A 21252-nucleotide genomic window follows, 5' to 3' on the forward strand; every position below is an offset into this window, starting at 1 on the left:
TCACAGCTTAGAGAGGGAGACAGGCCAGAGATTCAGGGATGTCTACTCTTTGTTTTCAATAACCCAAGGCAGGTTTGAGGTGCTACCATAATGGGCAGCAGTATCAAATCCTGAATTCACTACTCTTGAGCACAAATGGCAATAATGCAAACTGGTAGGGAACAAGCCTTCTCAAAGGGAATAGTGGGAAACTTTTGGGCTCTCTGAGGGTTGGCGTGTTGTGTTGGGAGTTGACTTGGTTCACAATCACTCTCCCTACTCCTGCACAAATGCACATTCCTTTCTAAAATGTAAATGGAGAGGAAAAAAAAAAAGAACGATGAATTCTCAAAGCTTCTTCCAGCTCCCCACTGCACAACAGCAGGGCAGTATTCCCCGAATACAGACAGTATATGTACTCATTATGGTTGCCTTGGGCATCTTTTGGAGAGTTGGAAATTTCCTTGGCACTACTACTTCTTTCGTCTGTTGCAAAGACGTTACTTTCAGAAGCGCTATTCTCACTTCCTTGCTTTATTGGGGCGGTACTCTTGGGGGGTTTTTATGCTTGAAGGTAAAACCATTTTCTCCTACTTCCCTTTCCTGTTTGTGGCTGGTATTCAAAATAGACCCACTTTATTTCTAGTGATACTACTTCCTTCGCTGTCTGCGGATAAACAGGCTGAGGATCAACAGTTCATTCCCAGAAGCAAAATGATTCAGCGAAAGAAGAATGAGGTAGATAAACATTAGGTATGTTTAATCTCATATTAGCAATCCCAGTACTTGCAAAAAGGAGACATTTCTCCTGCCAAGCACTTACTTTCTGCTTAAGTGTTGCCATAACATCTTCCAAGTCACGTGAGGGGACAGACTGTTTCAAGTGCCGATCAAATTTTCGATGACTCATCAATAGACTCAGCATCTTCCGCCCATAACACCTAACACAGGAAAGAGAGAAGTCAGTACAGGCTATTACTGTCTTTTCTGCACTGTGAACAAACAAGGGAAAAGTGTTAATAGAATAAGCTGACATTTTAAACTCGTTATGTGCAATGCCTTCATGAGAAGGTGTTACCTGTCCAGCAAAGAGAGATATTTACCTCCAGTGGTCGCCACTGCACAGTGCTGCCAGCTGAACACAAGAGGCAAGAGGAACACGGGGCGACAGGAAGATACAGTTTCACTCTGCAGATGTGGCTATGCTTCTGTGGGATCAAAGGGTCCCATGGGACGAGCGTAGCACATCTCCTGCTTTGCCGTCAAGGCTTATTTGCAGGGTCTTCCTGCCACTGCACAATAATTTACCTTCCTTGAACTGGCAGAGAAGTTAGGACAAGTCGCCTCATGCTTTCTATTTATTATTCTATTCTACACGTATGCCCATGGGCAGCTAGTTGCTTGCATGTTCTTAGCATGTGTCAATGGCAATTTAAATTAATAACCAAAGTAGGGAGATTTTGGTTGTTTGGTTTGGTTTTGCTACTATGAAACTACAGCTATCTTCAAGAGAGAATTTGGAAGTCGTTCAGCCACAGACAACAACATTATACACGCATTGGAAAGAAAAATTTGTGACTATCAGAGGCAACTAAATCCACAGAAGAGGTTTAGAAAGACTGAGTACATTCTTTGAAGACAGCTCAAATTTTTCGAGCACAGTCTTAACCTTATCAGAAATAAATCCTTGGGATCTTTCAGTGATGAACAGTGGCCAATGCTTCAGATTTGCATTGCACACAGAAGACCAAAAAAATTTGTTTCATTGACTAATCCGAGATCAGTTGATCTGAGTAAAGAAACATTTAAGTCACAGGAATTTAGCAACTGTTCTTGCTGGGCAAGCTCACATTACCCAGTACAGTCACTTTTCCAGACAACATTATCCCCATGGTGAAGTAACTTTCTTAATATTTACCTTCCACTCTTTTTTGGTTTTATCATTTATAGCCAGACATCAAACAGTTTTCTAATTTCAGGAGGTGAAATGAAGATCCTCACCTTGTATCCTGATGACGGTCCTGAGCAAGCTTCACCACCGTGCACACCAGCAGCTCGGTGTTGTCACGCGTGCCCGACAGGAGCTTCTCAGCTCCGATTTGCTCCATTGCGGTCAGGAGGTGTTCGGCCGCACACTTCCGCACCAGGACGTTGCGGTGCCTGGACACAAGAGAACAAACACCGGCGCAGAGGGAAAAGGAGGGCCAGAAGCACAGGCCTTGGTCATAGCGTTGTCCCTGCCATTGCTGGGGGGAGGAGGCTTGTCCAAAGCAGGACAACAAAGCTGGTGAAGGGTCTAGAGCACAAGGGTCTTCTGAGGAGTGGCTGAGGGAACAGAAGTTGTTTAGGCTAGGGAAAAGGAGGCTGAGGGGAGACCTTATCTCTCTCTACAACTACCTGAAAGAAGTCAATAGCAAGTGGGTGTTGGTCTCTTCTCCCAAGTGACAAGTGATGGGACAAGAGGAAATGGCCACAAGTTGCGCCAGGGGAGATTTAAATTGGATATTGGGAAAAATTTCTTCACGGAAACGGTTGTCAAGCATTGCAACAGGCTGCCCAGGTACCGGATGGTATTTAAAGGACGTGTCGATGTGGTGCTTAGGGACATGGCTTAGTGGTCGACTTGGCAGTGCTAGGTTAACAGTTGTACTTGATGATCTTAAAGTTCTTCTCCCACCTAAATGATTCTATGATTCTATGTGTCCTCGCTGCAATTTGAGCCACCTGTAAAAGATTCTGTCCTCAGATAAACATAAAGTTGGCACTGTACAGAGGGACTCCCTGAAAGGAAGAGAGTGGAATTCAATCTCCCTGGACTATCTGATACTCAATTTCCTTCCAGAAATTAACTCTGAGAAAGAGGGAGATGAATGACAATTCATGCTGAGACGCCAGAGGGCTCCCACTACGCAGACAGAGCTGCAGCAGGATTGAGGCTTATTCCACCTGTTTATGTCCACATCTGCAGACCCTTCGAAAAAACAAATGGGGAGAAAGACCCTATGGGGCATGAAGCTGTAGAATACCCAGCAATGCAGCCAGCTTGTTCTTTGAGGCTTGGAAAGAGGTACGTTTGACTGTTTTACTCTTTTCAAAAAATGAGGAAAGGAGAGCAGTCATTGTAGCCAGGTTATCCTTTCTAAAGAGTGCCTATTTGAAACTGTCAGGCACAGCACTCATATTTTAAGGCAGCATTTGCTTCCGCTACCCCACAGTAGTCGGCCTGTGAAGGCGCCTGTAAAGTGATGACTGACTGACTGACTCACCATCTCAAGGCTAACATGCAGCATCAATTGGAATAGAAAGTGGAGCTCTAAGGACACAACAGTCAGACAGACTCCTCTGGGCAGGAGCTGCACCTGCGGCTTCTGCCCCACATGCTCTATGTCCCAGCAATCAGCCTCCTTATTGCTCAAGTTAATGTCACAATGACGATGCATGGTTTTTGCCAGCGCCTCTGTGGTTAGCGTTGTGGAGTAGCAAAGCGTGCTCGCTGCTGGAACTGCCATTGTCCCTCTTCCTGCAAAGCCACAAGGCTATATCAGCACTCTTTGCAGGGACTTTCACTTCCCCATCGTTCACCACATCTAGGCAGCGTTGACAGACTCTGAGAACAAATAGGCTGTAGTAGGGCAGGAGTAGCTGACAAGCGGAAGGGAGCGAGGTTGAGACAAGATTCAAATCACCGAGTTCACAGAAGATGCAGGAGAAAGGGCCCTTTCCTCCCATCATTCCCCTTCTGCCTCCTGTCCCTTCCCTCTAGCCACACAATTTAAGGTCAAGGATATGCCTAAGAGAAGAACGACGTACTGGATTCCACTAGCCATGAGAGCAGTCATTGCTCGTGCAGGAGTCACGCTCCTCACCATGACCCCCAGGGATCGATTGGCTGTTTTCTGAATGAACTCGCTGGAGTCCCCCATCTTCTGGAGCAAGACCCGAGCAACCTCATCCACCTCGTGGTCCATGTGCTTCTTCATGGTCCTGAAGAGCTCTCCAAGTGTGCTGATGGCAAAGCGAGACACCTTCGAGCGGAGGTTGTTCACCTGGGCGAGTCATGAGAGGAAACATAAGAATCACCTTGTAAAGAAGATCAGTTCCCCTAGATAAAAGTCCCAGGAAACAACAAGACTTCTTGCTGTGTCCAGGTGGAACGTCAGAGCACAGTAAAAGCAGAAGACCACAAGCACAGGAAACACCCGACAGCAACTTCTTCTCTGGCCTCAGGCCCCCTTACACAGTACAGTTTCAATGAGACAGCAGCCCTAAATAATATTGTTTCACTTAGAACCAATGTGATACTTAGCCCATAACATCGACTGCTTTGATTTTAGGCCCTATGATGGAAAACAAACAAAAAATTAAAGCAAGGGATGTTTTTAAACTATAAAGGCACAATTCACAAAGACACAATTGTGGAAAAGTACACTTTCCTCCTGTCCAAAAATGCAGCACTGGCAGCTTGAGCACTCAACCAGGACACAGCAAATATGGGCTCAAGTCTACAGACAAATTTGCAGCAGGGCCTTGAGTCCATCTGCAGCTCTGTCTACTCAGGAGAACCCTGGCTGTTGGACTCAAGGTACTCAAGGTTCCTGGACATCACATGCAATTACAGTTGTGGTCAGTGGGGTTTCACAGCATTCAGTGCTGCTCTGGAGCGTTCCCTGCTTCCAAAAGGCTCTCCCACAGCAATAAGGAAGAAGCATCTCAGAGTCGTGCGCTTCATTTGAAAGACAATTTGTAGGATGGACCTGTGGTTCTTTCTGCCAGACTTAGTTGTGCCTCTTAATAAAAACGAGCCACATAAGTGCCAGAAGTGCTTGTGAAACCAAAATCTGGGACTGGAATGAAATGAAAGCTGGAAGGTGTCTCTGCACATGAGTCTGTAGAACAGATAGGAGGAAATTGCCTCAGAACGGTAAAAGTGATGTAAAAATCAGATGAGCTAAGCTGAAAGGGTTGCTCCTAACCCTCACCTCAGAGTGAGAGAATCTGAGCCCTGCATATCTCAACAGAAAGGTTTGAAGAGTCCCACAACACAAGGGGCATCCAAGCCTCCAACACCATTAAACATTGGATAGAAGGACTGATTTTCATGGAAATGAGCTAAGCCTTACTGTCTTCTGCAAGCAAAGGAAAATCTAATATATTTGGCAATTTGTAGTAAGAGTACAAGGCAGCTGGTTCAGGCCACAGACAAGTGCCAGGTTGGAAATATAGCCACAGATGTTATTAAGGAGCTTAGGTTGAGACCCCTCTGCTAACTGAGAGATGAGATAGTGAAGCTGTGCATGACTGCCCTGCAAACCCCACAGCCAGGCTGCTCCAAGCACTCGCTGGCTGCAGCGCAGAACTCCATCAGTGCACAGGGCCAACAGATCAATGGGACAGGCAAATTACCAAAAAGCACGCAGAGAGGAAGAAGGAGAAAACATCATCAGGAAACACTGGAAAATAAATACCTGCAGTCAATGCCCAGGATGCTGAGGAGGCGGAGGAAGTGGGATGAAGCTGGGAGGCAAAAGCTGCAGTGTTTAATTACAGCTTGGGCAGAGACTTGGGCTGTGGCAAATCACCTGGTCAGTGTCTCGGGTTCTGCATGTGTATATGGCATTATAATGACACCTAGCTCGAAGAGGAGAGAGGCAGATGCCCTACATACCAGTGAATATACCTAGATGTACAGACAGATCATATAGGGAGGTGACATAGCTATTAGAAAAATGAGGTCTAAAAATAGGAGTGAAGGCAGACACTGAGCACACATGTCAATGAACAAGCACATACCCACTCTACACCTTGTACATGGGACACAATTAAACACACTGTTCTTACCTCTTTGGTAACTGCCAAGGAAACATCATGAAGTCTACAAAGAAGAACTTCTGAGTGGCAGATGGCCAGGCGTCTGATGCTGAGGAGTCCCTTCGCCTTCTGCTCCCTGAAAGGCAATTGCCAAAAAGATTGATTTTTCCCACCAACCAAGAACTAGGCAGCACCCTCTGAAATGACAGGGTGTTGGCTCAAACAAACAAAGGGAGGTGCTTCTCATTAAATCAAGGAACTCATTGCCACAGGATGCTGTAGAGGTCAAAAGCGGACATAAATCCAAAAGGCAAAGAGATGGCTGTGGCCATTGAACAAGAGAGCCTTTCTGAAATCCCTGGCAACACGAAGTCCCTGTGTCACTGCTTCCTAGAAGCTGGGAGTCTGTGCCATGTTTCTGTTTCTTGCGCACTCCCTGTACCTTGTCCCTGAGATACAGTCTTGCGTGGCTGTTACTGGGGCATATTCCCTCTTTTCCATCCTCAGAGGGTGGTTTAGGAGTGAGTCTGCATTGTCACATCATAGCTGAGTTTGCATTCTGCAATCTAGTTCCCCTGCAACTCCCCACTCCAAAGCAGTATGTTCTAAAAGATACCACACGCGGGCAAGCGCAGTTGAAATGCTGGATTTTCCAGGAAGTCCCTACTTAGAATAACAGCTACAACAGCAACGTGTTATTTAAAAGTCATAAAACCACGCATTTTTCAGCACTCTTCTTTGCGAAGGACCTGAGCTACATGAAGGCACCTGATGCAGGCACTGGCTCCCCAGGGCCGCAGGGCAGGCTGAGAACCCTCCCCACCGGGATCTCTGAGTGTAACCCAGAACCCCCACACGTGCAGCAGCTCTCTGTACCCCACACAGCACCAAACAGGAACTGGGAAGAGAAAGGGGAGAGGGGCAAAACAAAGCCATTGCACAATGAGATGCATCATGGAAGATTTTTCGGGGTTATCCCAGTGTGGATGGAGCCGTAGTGAATGTACGCTGACTCGGAAATCAAAAAGACAACCAATATCACCTGGAATTTGTAGAGTTTCCTCCTGTCTGTGTCTACTTTCAGGACACACTGTGATTATCAGCAAAACATCTTTGGCCCATAGTACGCAGTGAGGAGGAGAAAGTTTTGTTCAAGAAGTGCAAGATTCCTAAGGGATTTTTTTTCTTTTTCCTTGTCTTTCTCCTTCTTCTTTCCTTGTCTTCTGCCACGAGTCCTTCAGGAGAAATGACAGACGGAGCATGCCTCGGTCCGTTTCTCAGAACCCACAGGCACTGCTGGGACTCACATGCAGGAGGTCACAGGGAGGCCCCGTGTCCTGCTGCTGCTGCTGCCAGCAGCGGGACCAGACATAAATCCGTACTCAGGCCCACCTGGGCCAGTGAGCGGAGGCCTCCAAATCTCTACACTCAAGGCCGCTTCCATCCTGCTTCTGGCTTCAGCCAGCAAATCATCTTGTTCCATAACTTCCTCTCTTCCCTGAAGATTTCACCTGCAGCTACATGGAGCAGAAGGCAAAGCCAGGAAACAGTATGGACCCGCTGCGACTTGCACCAAGGCAAATAAAAGGCTGCTCTCACATCTTGATGATGTGACTGCTTTGGAGTGGTTTCACTAGTTCCCTTTGGACATCGGGGCTGTCTGGGCTCAGAGGCACTAGAAAAAAACATGTCTAACTCACCGTTACACTGAGCGGGAGAAAGAGTGAACAGGGGGCTTTCTTACCAGTCGTCGCTGCTGAGCCATGCGAGCGCGTTGAGCAGTCCCTGCTGTGGGTTAGGGAAGGCTCGGGCTTCCTGGACGTTCCCACACTCTGCCTCCTCTCCCCACTCCAGGAAGTCCAGAGTAATGGCTGGCAGCGATACTGCTGTAAGGAGAGGGTCGGACACCAGCATCGCATACCCCGGGGCAAGGCACCCCACTACCGAGCAGGCTGCAACCCGCTCTCCCAGCCAAGACCACATATGGATGCAAACTGGCATCAGTTCAGACACTTCCCTGCTGCTGTCTGGCTCATCATGTTCCCCAGCGCCCAACCATCTCCCAGTCTCCCCCAGCCGGGCACCAGCCCCTCCTGTAAACCTGAACATCGTGCACACAGAGCCAGCTCCCAAGTCCATATAGGTACCACAGCCAGCTTGCTGATTCATGGTGCCGCAGAGCCCGTGCTCACTGGGAGACAGTGCTGCCCAGCAAGACTTGCTGCCCAAGGACTAAGCTCCTGAGCTGAGCACATACCACCCTGTATCACCTCCCTGTTACCTGGAGCACTGGGGACAGAGGCACCCTGTAACTTTCTGAGGAAACACCTCCAGCTGCGCCCAGGGAGCACCAAGCCTGGACAGCCGAGTCCTGCTGGGCTCGGGTGAATCCCCAAGGAGCAACCACCAGGGAACAGTGCGATACCTGACCCTGTAAATCTGACCGTGCCTCTGTTTCCAGTTACTTCAAATATTCTAGATAGCAGTGTGCTATCTAGAGTGCACGTACGTTTTGGCACGCTATTGGGAAAGTAGTAGTTTATGGATTATGCTATTTTCCGAGTGTTATGAACATTTACTCTTTCAGAGGTACCCACTGGCTGTATTTCGAAGATGCTGAGGTGAAATTTATTTGTCATCAAATGTACTTGTGTGCAGACTGTGCAATGCCTAAGCTTCCTCTTGCGGAAAAATGAAATTTCTAGTCTAGAGAGTTGTGACAAAAAAGCCTTCCAAATGTGAACTGAGAATAAAAATATGTAAATATAGATGCAAATTGTTGGCAAGCACACTCTCGTGATGATAAATACATACAAAGTGTAAGAAAATTCAGATGACAAATGCATTTGTTATGAAACCGATTTGTCATCAAAAGCACCATAGGTAAAAAATGTCATGTCATGTCTTGCACTCGAAAGTTCACTTTCTAAAGTGTAGATGAAGACATGTGAGCTGTCTAAAAGTATTGAGTAGAAAGATTGCAGAGAATCTAGATGAACTGCTAGGGACTCTGTAGGGTTTTTATGTCACCTTGCATGTTCTACAAAGTGTGGAGGATGGGGGAACTGCAAAATCCAAAATATTCAGATGGGGACTACTTTGCATTTCACAGATATCCCTGTCACTGGCATCACCGTATTTGGCTGGGGTGACAGAAGAGGCGCTGCTGGCTCCCAGTTTGCGTTGCAGGCAGTGGCATGAGAGGGGCTAGAAACCATTAAGCTCTTCCAGGTGCAATAGCGTGATTGCACCAAGTCATTCATTTCCATGCAGAGACAACCCTTGCTGCAATAGTAGAAACGCTGGCTGGAGAGCCAGGCAGCAGCACAGGCAGAGGGCCAAGATGGTCAGTGGCTAATTGGTCATGGTGGCACACACATGTGCACAGTGAGCACACCCTGCCAGACTGCACCGGAGCTCAGCCCTGCAGCTACAGCTGCCTCCCGGCACCAGTGTTCTATTTTGGACTATCAGGACAGGCAAAAGCTAGAGCTTAAGGATTTACCACTACTTTATTCAGCCCAGCTTCCCAATGGATCTGTAAGCCCCAACTGCTCCAGTATCACCAAGCTGGAGTGAATCCAAAGCAGGTTTGCTCTCAATCCTCAGCACCAGAGATCCTACCTGTGGTTGAGGAATGAGGCAGTCTGTGTTCCTTGTGCAGGGAAAGAGCTGGTGCAGGGGCTGCAGCGCAGCGGACTCACCTGAGGAGCTGCGTGGGAAGCTGCCACCCTGGCTGATGACGGGGATGCTGGGCAGTGAGGGCCGGTTGACCCGCTTCTTCAAGGCAGAACCAGTGCGCTCTCTGCATGCATTGCTCGTGCTCTGGGCAATGGAAGCTGCCCCATTGACAGGTGGTAGGCTAAAGCCTGCAGAGACCAAAAAGGACCTTGTAAAGTGGAGAGTGCTGGACAGGCTGGCTGTGGGCTTGGAAAGGGCCAGAAATCTTGCTGGAGCTGGGTCATATCCCTTTGCTGTCCCAAACACCTCCAAGCATAACAGTTGCACACTAACGTGGGACAGCAATCAGAGAATCATACAATCACAGAATAGTCTGGGTTGGAAGGGACCTTTAAAGGCCATCTAGTCCAACCCCCCTGCAATGGGCAGGGACACCTTCAAGCAGATCAGGTTGCTCAGAGTCCCGTCCAGCCTGACCTTGTACGCCTCCAATGATGGGGCATCAACAACGTCTCTGGGCAACCTCTGCCAGTGTTTCACCACCTGCAACATCAAAAATGTCTTCCTTATATCTAGTCTAAACTAAAAAGTCCTCTTTTAGTTTAAAACCCCATGCAGTGATGCTTTTCCTAAGGAAATGAGAAAACGTCAGTACTGCTTGACTTTTGCTTTCCTGTTTCAGAGGCTGGGTAGGGAAGTTACATTTCTGGGGCTCCCACCTCAGCACCCCTCACCAGTACTTCACAAAACAATAGCAAGACAAAGAGCAGATAACCCTGTCCGATGCCCTTGGGCTGACTCTTACATTCGCTGCCACTACACTCACGGTAGCACGTGCAGCAGCACAATCGGACACTGTCAGCTGCAATCAGGTTTCTAATGCTGCTTGCTCCTGTGGGTAAAACATAAGCACTGGCTCAGGGCTCCAGCATGGCTCTGCCACGCGAGCTCCTCAGCAGGCAGTGGTGTGAGCAGGATAAGCTGTCCTATCCCATGGGAAAGATCTTTTGCCTTTTAATTAGGCATCGCTTAATTTTGTTTCTTCCAGGTTGCACCTGGGTTGAAAAGCATTCTTTTGGACTCACCCATTCACCTTTCCTGGAGGCTACGCTCGGTTAGTCTGAAGCCCCACTGTAGTGTGCAAGACAGAACTATCTAGTCTGAAAGACTTTGTAGAGGAAGGGAGGAAGGTGATATTTTGTGACTGACTCAGTGTGGGCCATGGGCAAGACACTTCACGCCTCTGCATTTTCCTTTGGGAAATGGAAATAAATCCTGTTCTGACTCCCACTCGGATGCAAGTGGAACACAGCCTTCCAGTCTGATTTCAGAGACATTTGCAACACTGTGCAAATAGCAAGCAAGTGAACAAAAAGGCCCACAACCATAGCAACCACTTACTTTCTTCAGCTGCATCCCCAGGGTCAACGTTCTGTGTCGGGAGCTGCAAGGACTTTCCCTTTTCTCTCTCTTTCTCTCTACGCAAAAGCTCCATCTGTTCCATTCGCTTCTGCTGTATTTTCTTCTGAGCTGACTTGGACAAGACAACGTGGATCTAGTTGCAATGGAAACACATCATAGAGCATAAAGAGAGATACACAAACCGTACACAACGCCTCATCAGGAACACAGTGGTAGGGTGTCAGAGTCTTTAATGCAGCTCTATCTACATCCCAATAGTTTCAGAAAAATTCCTTCTTGCCTCCCCTTGGCATACAGTTATACCCAGCGATGTGTAACACTTCATTGCCATAGCCTCCTGGACTCGTGGAGGGTTGTTTCTCAATCCAGGTCAGGAAGCCCTGCTTGAACCAACAGCATCACAGGACTGCTCCAAGGCGTATGAAGAGCTCACATCACCAGGGAACAGGCAGTTCAGTTCCAACAGGCCCGGGGTGGGGGAATAAAAACCATCTGCAATAACCAGCAAGGACAGGTAATTTGCTGTCTCTTAACACTCATGGCCAGTAATTGCAGCTGCTTCTCACTTCCTTGCTTCTGAAGGACTCAGCTGCTCTCTGCGAACACATGAGTCCAAGAAAGGAGTCATGTGAAAACAAGTTGGAGAAGCAGTGGTTTTAATGAATAGGAAAATTGAAAATGAGAGAGCTGTGACATACAGCAGGAAAGATAACCAAGGAAAAGCAAGCTCTCCCATTTTATTTTGCAGCCTTGCTTACACTCAGCATGATAATCATTGCTTCTGTGCTTCCAAGCATGCACTTTGCACATGTTCACTGATGTGTAACTTGCTCTGCCATTCAGATCTGCTCTAAATTGGCCTTCGAACAGAAAGAATGCTTCTTGCGTAACCTGAGCACCACCTCCCAACCAGTGACTTCTGGAGCAGTGAAAATACTCACGCAATTGCTCCGTAGCTGTCAAGCGTATTCCCTAGAGAATCTGCTCCCCCAGAGAGGAAGGTTATGATTTTCAGTGACATTTTGTGCTAAGCACTGAACAGTCACTGAAAAGAAAGCCTGCTCCCCCCTGTCCCTAGCCCTTACCTTTCCATCGCTGTCCTTCAAGTCATTGTCACTCAGAAGGTGAGGACTTATGACATTATCCATCTCCTTGGCCTGGCTGAGTGGGAGGCCTGTTAACGGGCGCACAGGTGCACGTAAGTGTCCGGCAGACTTCACGCCACCAACAGCACGATGCCGGAGAACAGGCAAGGTGGGTTCTGGAGTCTGGCGCTCTGATAAAACACGGATTATAGGTTGTGTATGAGAACAGCAAGGTACACATAACCTCTCCAAAGAGATGGGGTACTACCATATTGCCCTGGCAGCAGCAATGGCATTACTCTGTTGGCCATCAGACTCAAACCTACTGATGCCTGATAAAGGTGTCAGCCCTTGGCTTCTGGTGGGCAGCTGTGCTTGACAGAGAAGAGCAGAAGATGGAGGTTGCCCTTGCCAAAAAGATGCTGTTCCTATCCATTTTGATTTTAGGAAACATCTTCTTTTCCCCAGTTACTACTAAAAGAACTTGTTTTTAATAGCTATATGCATTTGTAGAAGTAAGAACCTACATTTCCTCCTCTTGGCTGGCATATTTTAGAGGGCATTTAAAGAAAAGCTTAGGATTGCTAGAGAGTTACCAAAACCAGAATTGTGTTCTTGAAGCTAGAGAATTCATTTTCCCCAAGGAGTTTCATCCTAAATTGTAGCAGAACAGCCCACTCTCTGGGCAGCCTGACAAAAGGATGATTTTTGCAGCTCATTCTGAAATACTCTCCAACAGAGCTGTTACAGCTCTGAGAACTAATCATTCCTTACGTGGCTTCACAGGTGATAAAATTATGTGAGAGCCAAGCAGTAAAAAAGGAATAGCTATCTTAAATCAGGATTTTTTCCCTGCAGAATGGTCAGGTCAATAATAAAAAAGTGAGAGAGAGAAAGAGATGGTTTAACGATGTCGCTCATTTCTAGTCCAGAATGTATCCAGCAAAAATGTCACCTTCCTTACTCAGCAATACTTCTCCCTAGTGGCATTCAGCATCCTAGCTGCGTCTCAGCAATAAAGGAATAGTTCCTACGGGGCGTACCCATTATTTGGCAGAACTAACACGGAGCTGAGGGAGCAGTGGATCTTAATTATGCCAATGCAGAAAAAAGGCTATTTATTACATTTTTATCCCTCTCATCGCTACAAACCCCCCGATGGCAAAGGGACAGCAACAGTGTCATTGAGGTTTTCAACTTAAAAGTACTGGCTGACACAGACGCACCAGACACCACCTTTTGTCTTGCAGAACTCTTACTCCTAGTGCTAATGCAAGGCGGGGAGGGGAGAGAAGCCAGTAGGCATCCCCTACCCCAGTCTCAGTTTGCAATACTGACATATGCAGATCGAGTATGGGAAGAGATTTGCAATCCTAAAGCTAGTGTGAGTGGTCTGAGGGAAATGTGTTGCACAAAGGAAACCTGACTTCATTACTCAGCATTTGGCTTGTGCTTTAAGAGGACAGAAAGCTCAGATCCTGCATAGGCTGGATCCTTTTTGAAATCTCTTTCTCGGGAAATGGAAAATTCACAGGGAACTTCCTGTCACACAAGGATTCACTACTTCTCCCAGTGCAAAAATAGGCCATGCTGATGAATCTCCTTCAGAGCTCAAACGGTTCGGTTCAGAAACTGCTCCAAGGGAAGGTTTTCTCCTTCAAGTGTAGGAGGAAGGAGGGGGAACATTTCTTGTTTCATGTGAAATGCCTCATTTTTCTCTGATCTTTGTGACATTAGAGAGTGTGCAGGGAGATAAAAGGTAGGAGCATGAGGCGGAGGAACATTTTCTTTTCCTGCTGTGCATTTCTGGGGCCCCGAGGTCTCCCTCCAGCTCCTGCCATTCATAGCCCCATCCATGCTGGAGTCATTTTTACCGGATCCCCAGAGCACATTTCCCAGTGAGTGGGCTTTGCGGCAGCCGTCTGAGCACATCAAGGAACTGAAAAATGTTACAGGACAGTTTTCAACCAAACTTTCACAGTGCCACCCATGGGCCTGGATTCCTATGGTCATTTTAGGACAGCCATGCCCTGTACCTACCTAGATATTTAAGGGTCTTCTCTTCACTGCTGCTGCTGCCTGATCTTGGCCTGGGAAAATTGGGGATAAAATAATAGATGAGAAGACAGAAAGAGAAGGGAGGGTAGCATTCAAGGAGGCAAACGGTCATAGCACTGTCGTTCTGATGAAGGAGGAAATGCAGCCCATGAAACCAGCAATATGCAAAACTGATTAATTACCGTTAACATTTCAGTTGCTGGAGTCACACAGAACTCATCAAGCTCAATCTGAAACATGGGAGTCATTCTTCAATTTGGGCCTTAAATATCCAATTCTGCTGTTTCTCCTTTTGGAGCTAAGTGGCTCTCACCGCTACATACATCCTTTGTGCATCAGCAAGAGACGTTAAGCCAGTCATAAGCCTGTATTGAGGGCAGCGACCTTTATACTGCTGCAGAAGCCTAACTTTGCCTGGCCATGCCTTCAACTGGTGACAGTATCTTGTTACCTAGAGTAATACCACAGCTGTCTCCTGAGAAGAATATTACACCTCCCTGCTCTTCCACAAAGAAAAAGGGGGTTTCCAACTCAACTGGTAGGTGAGTCTATTCAGATTGCAGATCCAAAGCAATGCTGAGTCTTTTAAATTGGAACTATATTTCTATGGCTCTTTCTTTATTGTTATAACTAGGCTAAGGTTGACAGCTAGATTTCCCCGCAAATAGCCAAGCAAATATCTTTCCATCAGTTACAGCTCTAAAACTGTTCTCTAGCACCTTGCCCCCTTTGATCTTCAAAGCATATGTAAATACTAAACATCTATAAACCAAGATTTATCTGGGCTCTCATTTCACAGTGAAGGCCCAGACACAGAGGTTATGCCTGACACTTAACAGAAACAGCATGTGAACTTGCAGACAGCTAGAAAATAGCCAATATTTGCCCTAACATATTCTTGCAGGTACAGAAATTGGCACTCAAAGATTACACACAAAACCAGATGCTGTATTCAGATCCAGGCAATACAGTTCCCAAATGGTACCACAGAGATTACAGAACGAATTAGTATCAGAGTCCAGCAGAGGCCCTGCTTTTAAGGTCCTGCCTCCTCCTCCTCCGTCTCCCTCTCACCACCCCTGCTCTTAGAGTGTATGATGTTGGTTTTGACATTGTGCTGCGTCATCATAGATACGCAAAATGGCGAATGCACAGAAGTTTGCATCAATGTATTGGTAAGTTTGCATCGACATGTTGCAAAAATATACTGTGGAAAACAATCTCCCGAGACAAGAAGTGCGAGGTGAACAGCATACTGGAACAGCAGACACCTTGGCTTACCACATCTCCGGGGCCTCTCGGAAAACCACATGCTGAGAGCTTGGGAGAGGCACTGCAGCGCTCTCAGGAGCCCCATCAGATGGTCTTGCTGACTTGGGGATAAGAGGAATCACAGCCATTCTCAGTGACTTCTTCCCATCCACACCACTGCCATACAAGGGCAGCGGGGAAGCCTGGAAATAGTAGAACGCAGTGCTCAGCTCAAGGATCCAGCCCTCCCCCTTTGATGCCACAAGAAGTTTAGCCATGCTCTTAGCTAGGACTTGGCAGGAAAAGAAAACCCAAACCGATGGAGCAGCTTGGCCTAGGATGGGCAATGGAAAGGGAAGTGGTGAGGGAGAGACGTGTCCCACGCTGCTACCAGCTCTCTCCCCTCGCTCACCTCTCTGGCAGTGGGTGCATTCCTACCTGGCATCAGGATGTTCTGGGGTGCCGTTGCCTCTCTTAGCCTTTCCGATGGTACAGGAGTGGGTTTAGATCAGTGTCCTCCCACTGTCCCTTAAAGCGCCTACCAGCCCTTTCTAAACTCCAGCCAAGTCCCCACAAAGTCATCTTGCACGCTGTCAAAACCTGACCATCATTTTTTGTGCTTCTGCCCTTCCCACAGTCCCCCAACAGCCTTTTGGCCCAGATGCTAATGTGCTCTCTGGATGCTCGCTGCTCTCCAGCTCCCACACAACTCATCATCTCAGGCTCACTGTCATTTATTAGGTTCAGCAGAGCTCCCTACCCTGCTGCTCTGTGTAAGGTCTCTCTGCCGGCTGAAATTACCTCAGGCTCCCCATGCCATGGCTAGGAAGGGGGATGGAGGGAGCGGGGGCAGATGCACACCCTTCCTTAGTATCCCAACATTCTTCTCACAGCTAAAGAGCCAAATCAGGACCCGTTCAAGCTCCAGTGAAACCAACAGAGTTAATGTCAGGGATACCTTTGGGCCTCCATCTGCAAGGCCAAAATCAAGTACACTAGCCTTTTATTGGTTATGCTGTGATTCATCTGCCTTGTCCTGCTCACCACAGCAAAACCAAAACAACTGCAGCTTCTGTCCCTCCTGCAAAGGCAAGCGAGTGGATGGCGTCTGCAGTGCATTCCCCGTGGCCACAATTGCCAGTTCCCATCACTTACCCTTGGGCAGATCCATGGGAGAGGATGAAGCTGCACAGGGGCTGCTGAACTCTAGAAATGCTATTAGAGAGAACTGTGCAGAAGGACATGGCTGTACAGCCCAAACGCTGGGACAACCTAAAGTTGTCTTTGCAGGGCGGCCTGCTCCAGCAAACGTCTTTTTCTACCTAAACCAGACAGAGCTGATATAAAACCCCACCAAGATGCTGGTGTATCTGCAACAGGAACCACAATGTACAGATGGCTCACAGACAGATGGATTTTGCTAAATGTAGGAGGATATACATGACCAGATTGGACACATTTAGTTGCTCCAACTGGTTGCTGGTGTTTTCCCCACCATAAAACACAGCAGGAGCCACTAGAGAGCACAGAAACTATTTAAAGACCTCTTCTGCTATTGATAGACACTGAGGACATGAAGTCTGCAGTACACACGTTGCAAAGACAGCCTGAAGCACAGTGTCCAGCTGAGCTCTTCCTCATCTCAGCTGCTTCCCTGGGCTTGCACCACCAGGAAAGAAGATCTCAGTGCTCTACCTACAGGAAATAAACTGAAGATCTACCACATGTGATTTGTCTTGGTTTCCTTACTTTATATCCTTCTCCTTCTGACATCAGCTGCTTGTTATTCCCATCACTGTCATCACAGCCGGTGCCATCTTCCCCACGCTCCTGCTCTGCATTGCTCATCCTGCTGGGCTCTGAGGAAGGCAGGCTGTTGTGGATGGGAGGCACAGGCTTGGAGGTTACCAGGCACCTCTGGGAAGCTGACCTGGAAACTATTGGCTTCAGGGTAACCCCTCTAGGGTCACTGCAGTCAGTCAGGCCTGCAAAGCAGAGACACAAAGCATAATAGAAGCGGCACTGCAAACCTAGAGCACCTGAAGCAACATATTCCATTGGGCAGATTTCTTGGAAACTTCTAAACAACTGCACAGGGAAAAATGCTCATGCTGGCAGCCACCTGAAGCAGGCCAGTGGACAACACTTACCCACTCCCACAGAGCCACCAGAGGAACATCCTGGTCCTCTGGGCTGCCATCAGACAACAGGGAGCCCATGGACTGGTGCTTACCCAGAATACGTCACCTGCACGCCCACCCTCCTGCTCCTCTCTCCTCCCCACAGTTGTACACCCCTACAACAACAGGAGGGCTATGCAGGGGACTGAGAGCAGGGAATGTTATTGCAGCGGGCCACATGCAGGGGAGAACTGTTCACTGGGAATGTGTGCTAGCTCTCTACACTGGGAAAAGACCCTTCTTCCCGCAAGAGAACGGGCAGACTCCCATCTTACCTCTCTGTGAGGCTAACACACCCTCAGACATCCTCCTCATCTTCAGCTTGCCCTTGATCAGAATGGTTGCCAGGGCAGCACTGCTCACCTCCCTCTCCTGGGGGTCCTGGGGCAAAGCTCGGTGAGAAAGTGGGGAGAGATCATCTCCATACTCAGCGCTGCGGTCGTGCACGCTCGCTTTGCCGACCGGGCCACCCAGGGGAGAGGTGGTGCTTGGGTGTGGAGGTTTCTCAGCTTCATCCCCATCCCGTAAACTCAGCTGCTTCTTCATCTGAGTTGTCAATATGGATTGAAAAGAAGCTGCAGATCTGGTAAAAGGGAAGAAGGCGGTTAGCTGACCTCACACTTTTACAATCAACCACCTAAGGAGTGGTTATTTATCTAATTAAATTATCTAATTAATCTATTAATCTATTGATCTAATTCATAATCATTCAGAAGACATTTTGGTTTTATTTTCCTTAAAACTAGTGTCAGTGTAATTCTTCTGAGCAGCGTTGAGCTAGCCAGCCAGGAAAGAGTGGCTGAAGGCCCCACTGGTAAGAGGGGAAAAAAGATTCCCATTGCAGGACTTGGCTCCTGTGAAGACGACCAGTAAACACCCGCACGGTGCTACTGGTATTTCTGGAAAGCAGCAAGACACCTCAGCAAGCAGGCAGACCTTGCCAGTGTTTCTAGAGCACCATCCCACCCTCAAGGTCAGATCTGACTGGCAAGCAGAGGAAGAACAGGGCATTTACCTAGGGCCAGACCACACCTTGATAGCAAGGATAGAAACAGAACTCATTACCATGAACATCTCACTACCATGCCCGATTTATGGCCAGCTGGGCCACAGTCCCCATTCTGGCTGGCAGTAGTAGGATCAAGTAGTTGATCAAGGAGAAAGCATAATGAACTCATGATAAAGAGATGTGATGCCATGCACACCCCTGCAGGAGGGCAGGTTCAGCCACCTCCTCTGACACAGAGCCAGCACATGAGGACTGACTTCCAAGGTCCATTTCTCCCTGAAATCGGGTGGGCTTTTCTCATTGGGCTGAAGCCACCATTGAGTATTCAACCCCGGTCCATCCTCACCTTCTTCAGCGGTCCAGCTGCTGCCACAAAACTGCAAGTTCGAATCAATGCTTCCACCTTGCAGAGCTGTGTATCTATCTGTCTGGGTTTGAATTTGGGCACAGTCCCACAGTAGACAGCAACTGGGCTGTGGTACTTAGCTTTAAAATAAGGACAGTACAAACAGCTCAAATTCGCAGCATTTGACATGGAAAGGAAAAAGCAGACACCGCTTCTCCCTCGAAGACTGAGACACCAGTAGTGACGTGCAGTCCTGGCCTATGCAAAGGTCTGTTTGATGTCACAATATCCTGCTTGGTGAGGGGCTCGCATTCCAGCGCTTTGACAGCTCAACGTTCTACAAATTTGCATGTGTTTTGCTAGCTGCCCATCCTGGACTACAGGATTCCTTTCCTCTCCTTTCAAAGAGTACGCAACCCACAATGGTCTCTCGTATTGGTATCTCTCTCCACAGCTAGTTTGAAAGCCCTTTTTTTCTGTAATTCCCACTCCATTTGGGTTGGGTTTTGCTGAGTTTTTCACTTCTCTGCACCACAAGAACGTACGAGGACACAATCAATTAATTACCAGGTGTTATAACTAAAAGCAGGTTTGCACTCTGTACCAGATGTCCCCAAGGTTCAGTTGGGCTGACTTGATTACTTTGTCTGTAGGATGCAAATTGCCCATCCAAACGATTCTCCTTCGTTCTGCTTCACTGTTACAGGGGTTTATTCCCTGCTTTCTTTGCTGCAGAGACACCCAAAACCAACATAAACATGGCCTGCCTCAAAAAAATTTTGCCATCTTGGCTGTTGCTGAAAATTCAAAATTTTACACAGCGTGTTTCCCTGCCCCTTATCCTGGCCAGTATCTCCCCCATTACCCGGCCTCTAAGGCGGGGCTCTCACTTGTACAGCATGAAGAATAGCTGCTGCACTTGCCAGCATCTCCAGGGTCTCGTGATCAGCGCTTTGACTGCAGCTTTTGTACACGCTCTGCCTCCCTGAGCCAAGCAGCATTCCTGGGCACCGGCGCTGCCACTGCAGGCGAGCATCCTCCAGGCAAAGGCTGCAGGAACGGGACTGCAACAAGCCCTGGCTGAAGAAGTCTCTGGTCTGCTGCAGCCCTTTACCTGCTGCAAACTCATCTTGTGTTGCCATGGTGGGGCAGGGGACAATGGGCTCTTTGCAGATGAGAGTTTACTCAATGTGCTGCTGGGTGCTGGGCCTGATACAGCTGCTGGCGGGTTCCCCTGCAGCATCAGGAACCTGCATGGGAAAATAGCACTGTTAGTAAAAGTGACAGCCACCAATCTTTGGCATTGCCCTGCCTACAGGGGTTCCTGCACACAGAACTGCTCAAGTCAGGTGGTGCTAAAACAACATAAAAATGTCCTTGAGTTATGCTTTTTCCATATTCTGTCAGGATCATGGCCATAAAGTCCAAATACTGGAGGAAGACTGCTGTCAGCATAACAGGGGAAACATAACTCCACCCCAGCAGCTGCTCTCCCCATGGCTGCACGAGCACGGCAGCAGAGGCGGGTCTCTCACCGTGCCCACTCCTGTTGGACCCAGCGCAGCGCCTTGCAGTTGCTCCCACTGAACTCAGCACTGCCGCTGCAACAGAAGCATCATTTCACACATTTGATAACAACCACTGGACTTGCCCCAAGAACACCTGAAAAATTGGGGGGTAGAATGGTTTACTCCTTTTTAAGATAAACATTCCTGGATTTAAGGGGAAGCACTGGGATAACAATGCTGAAGACTAGTGTGTAAACTCTATCTCGAGCACGTTCCACCAGTCTGAAAAATTTTTTTCCATAGAAAGGGGTAGGGGAGATTTTATGACACATCCATGGATAATTCTGAGCCACAATTCAACCCACAAGCCAAATATTTCCAGATGTGCTACCCATTGGTAAAAGAAAGAGAAAAGCAGCTGAAACAATGGCTGTTGTAGGCAAGTTGCCTGCATTTATAGTGTTGCTGAGGTACCTATAGCGCCTGCAGCACCTCAGACAGCCTGAGGCTACAGCTTAACCCATATTTAGAGATGCCAGCTATCCAGGAACTGTCTGCCGTGTCACATCAGCAAACGCACATCCCTCGGGACTAGTGGGGTTGTAGACAGTGTTCTAGTGTGCAGGATATAGGAGGGTAAAGGAAGTTTATTCTTAGCCCTTCAGGTTAGTGCTATAGCGAAACGTGACCCTTTTCAGCCTCAGTCCCTGCAGTCTCTTTCCTTAGCGGTTTGGTTGCTTTCACTTCAACACTCTATAGAGACCTTTTTTCACCTTCTGACAGAGACTTGAGTCCCTATCCAGGACTTTGGCTTCCTGAAACTTATTGGCCCATTGCTTATGGCCTAAGTGAGAAGAAGGAGGGGATTTTGCAGAGCATGCTTTAGGAGAAGAGGTCAGGATGGTAAGCCAGCAGTAAAATTCCT

General features: G+C 48.0%; 1 protein-coding gene across 1 annotated transcript in view; it reads right to left on the reverse strand.

Moving 5' to 3' along the window:
* Window positions 1-19961, reverse strand: part of LOC309404219 (TOG array regulator of axonemal microtubules protein 2-like) — a gene marked incomplete at both ends in the record, with an annotated part of 31300 nt that extends 11339 nt beyond the window's left edge. The window contains 15 exon segments of the mRNA XM_081998607.1: window positions 803-920; window positions 1981-2139; window positions 3790-4025; window positions 5818-5923; window positions 7532-7673; window positions 9492-9656; window positions 10870-11023; window positions 11976-12166; window positions 14016-14065; window positions 15315-15487; window positions 17034-17269; window positions 17740-18039; window positions 18820-18895; window positions 18898-18959; window positions 19739-19961. Coding sequence (XP_081854733.1) covers window positions 803-920; window positions 1981-2139; window positions 3790-4025; window positions 5818-5923; window positions 7532-7673; window positions 9492-9656; window positions 10870-11023; window positions 11976-12166; window positions 14016-14065; window positions 15315-15487; window positions 17034-17269; window positions 17740-18039; window positions 18820-18895; window positions 18898-18959; window positions 19739-19961 — 2391 coding nt within the window.
* Between the last annotated feature and the right edge of the window lie 1291 nt (window positions 19962-21252).

Source organism: Phaethon aethereus, assembly GCF_964289735.1.
Source record: "Phaethon aethereus genome assembly, chromosome: 3".
NCBI lineage: Eukaryota > Metazoa > Chordata > Aves > Phaethontiformes > Phaethontidae > Phaethon > Phaethon aethereus.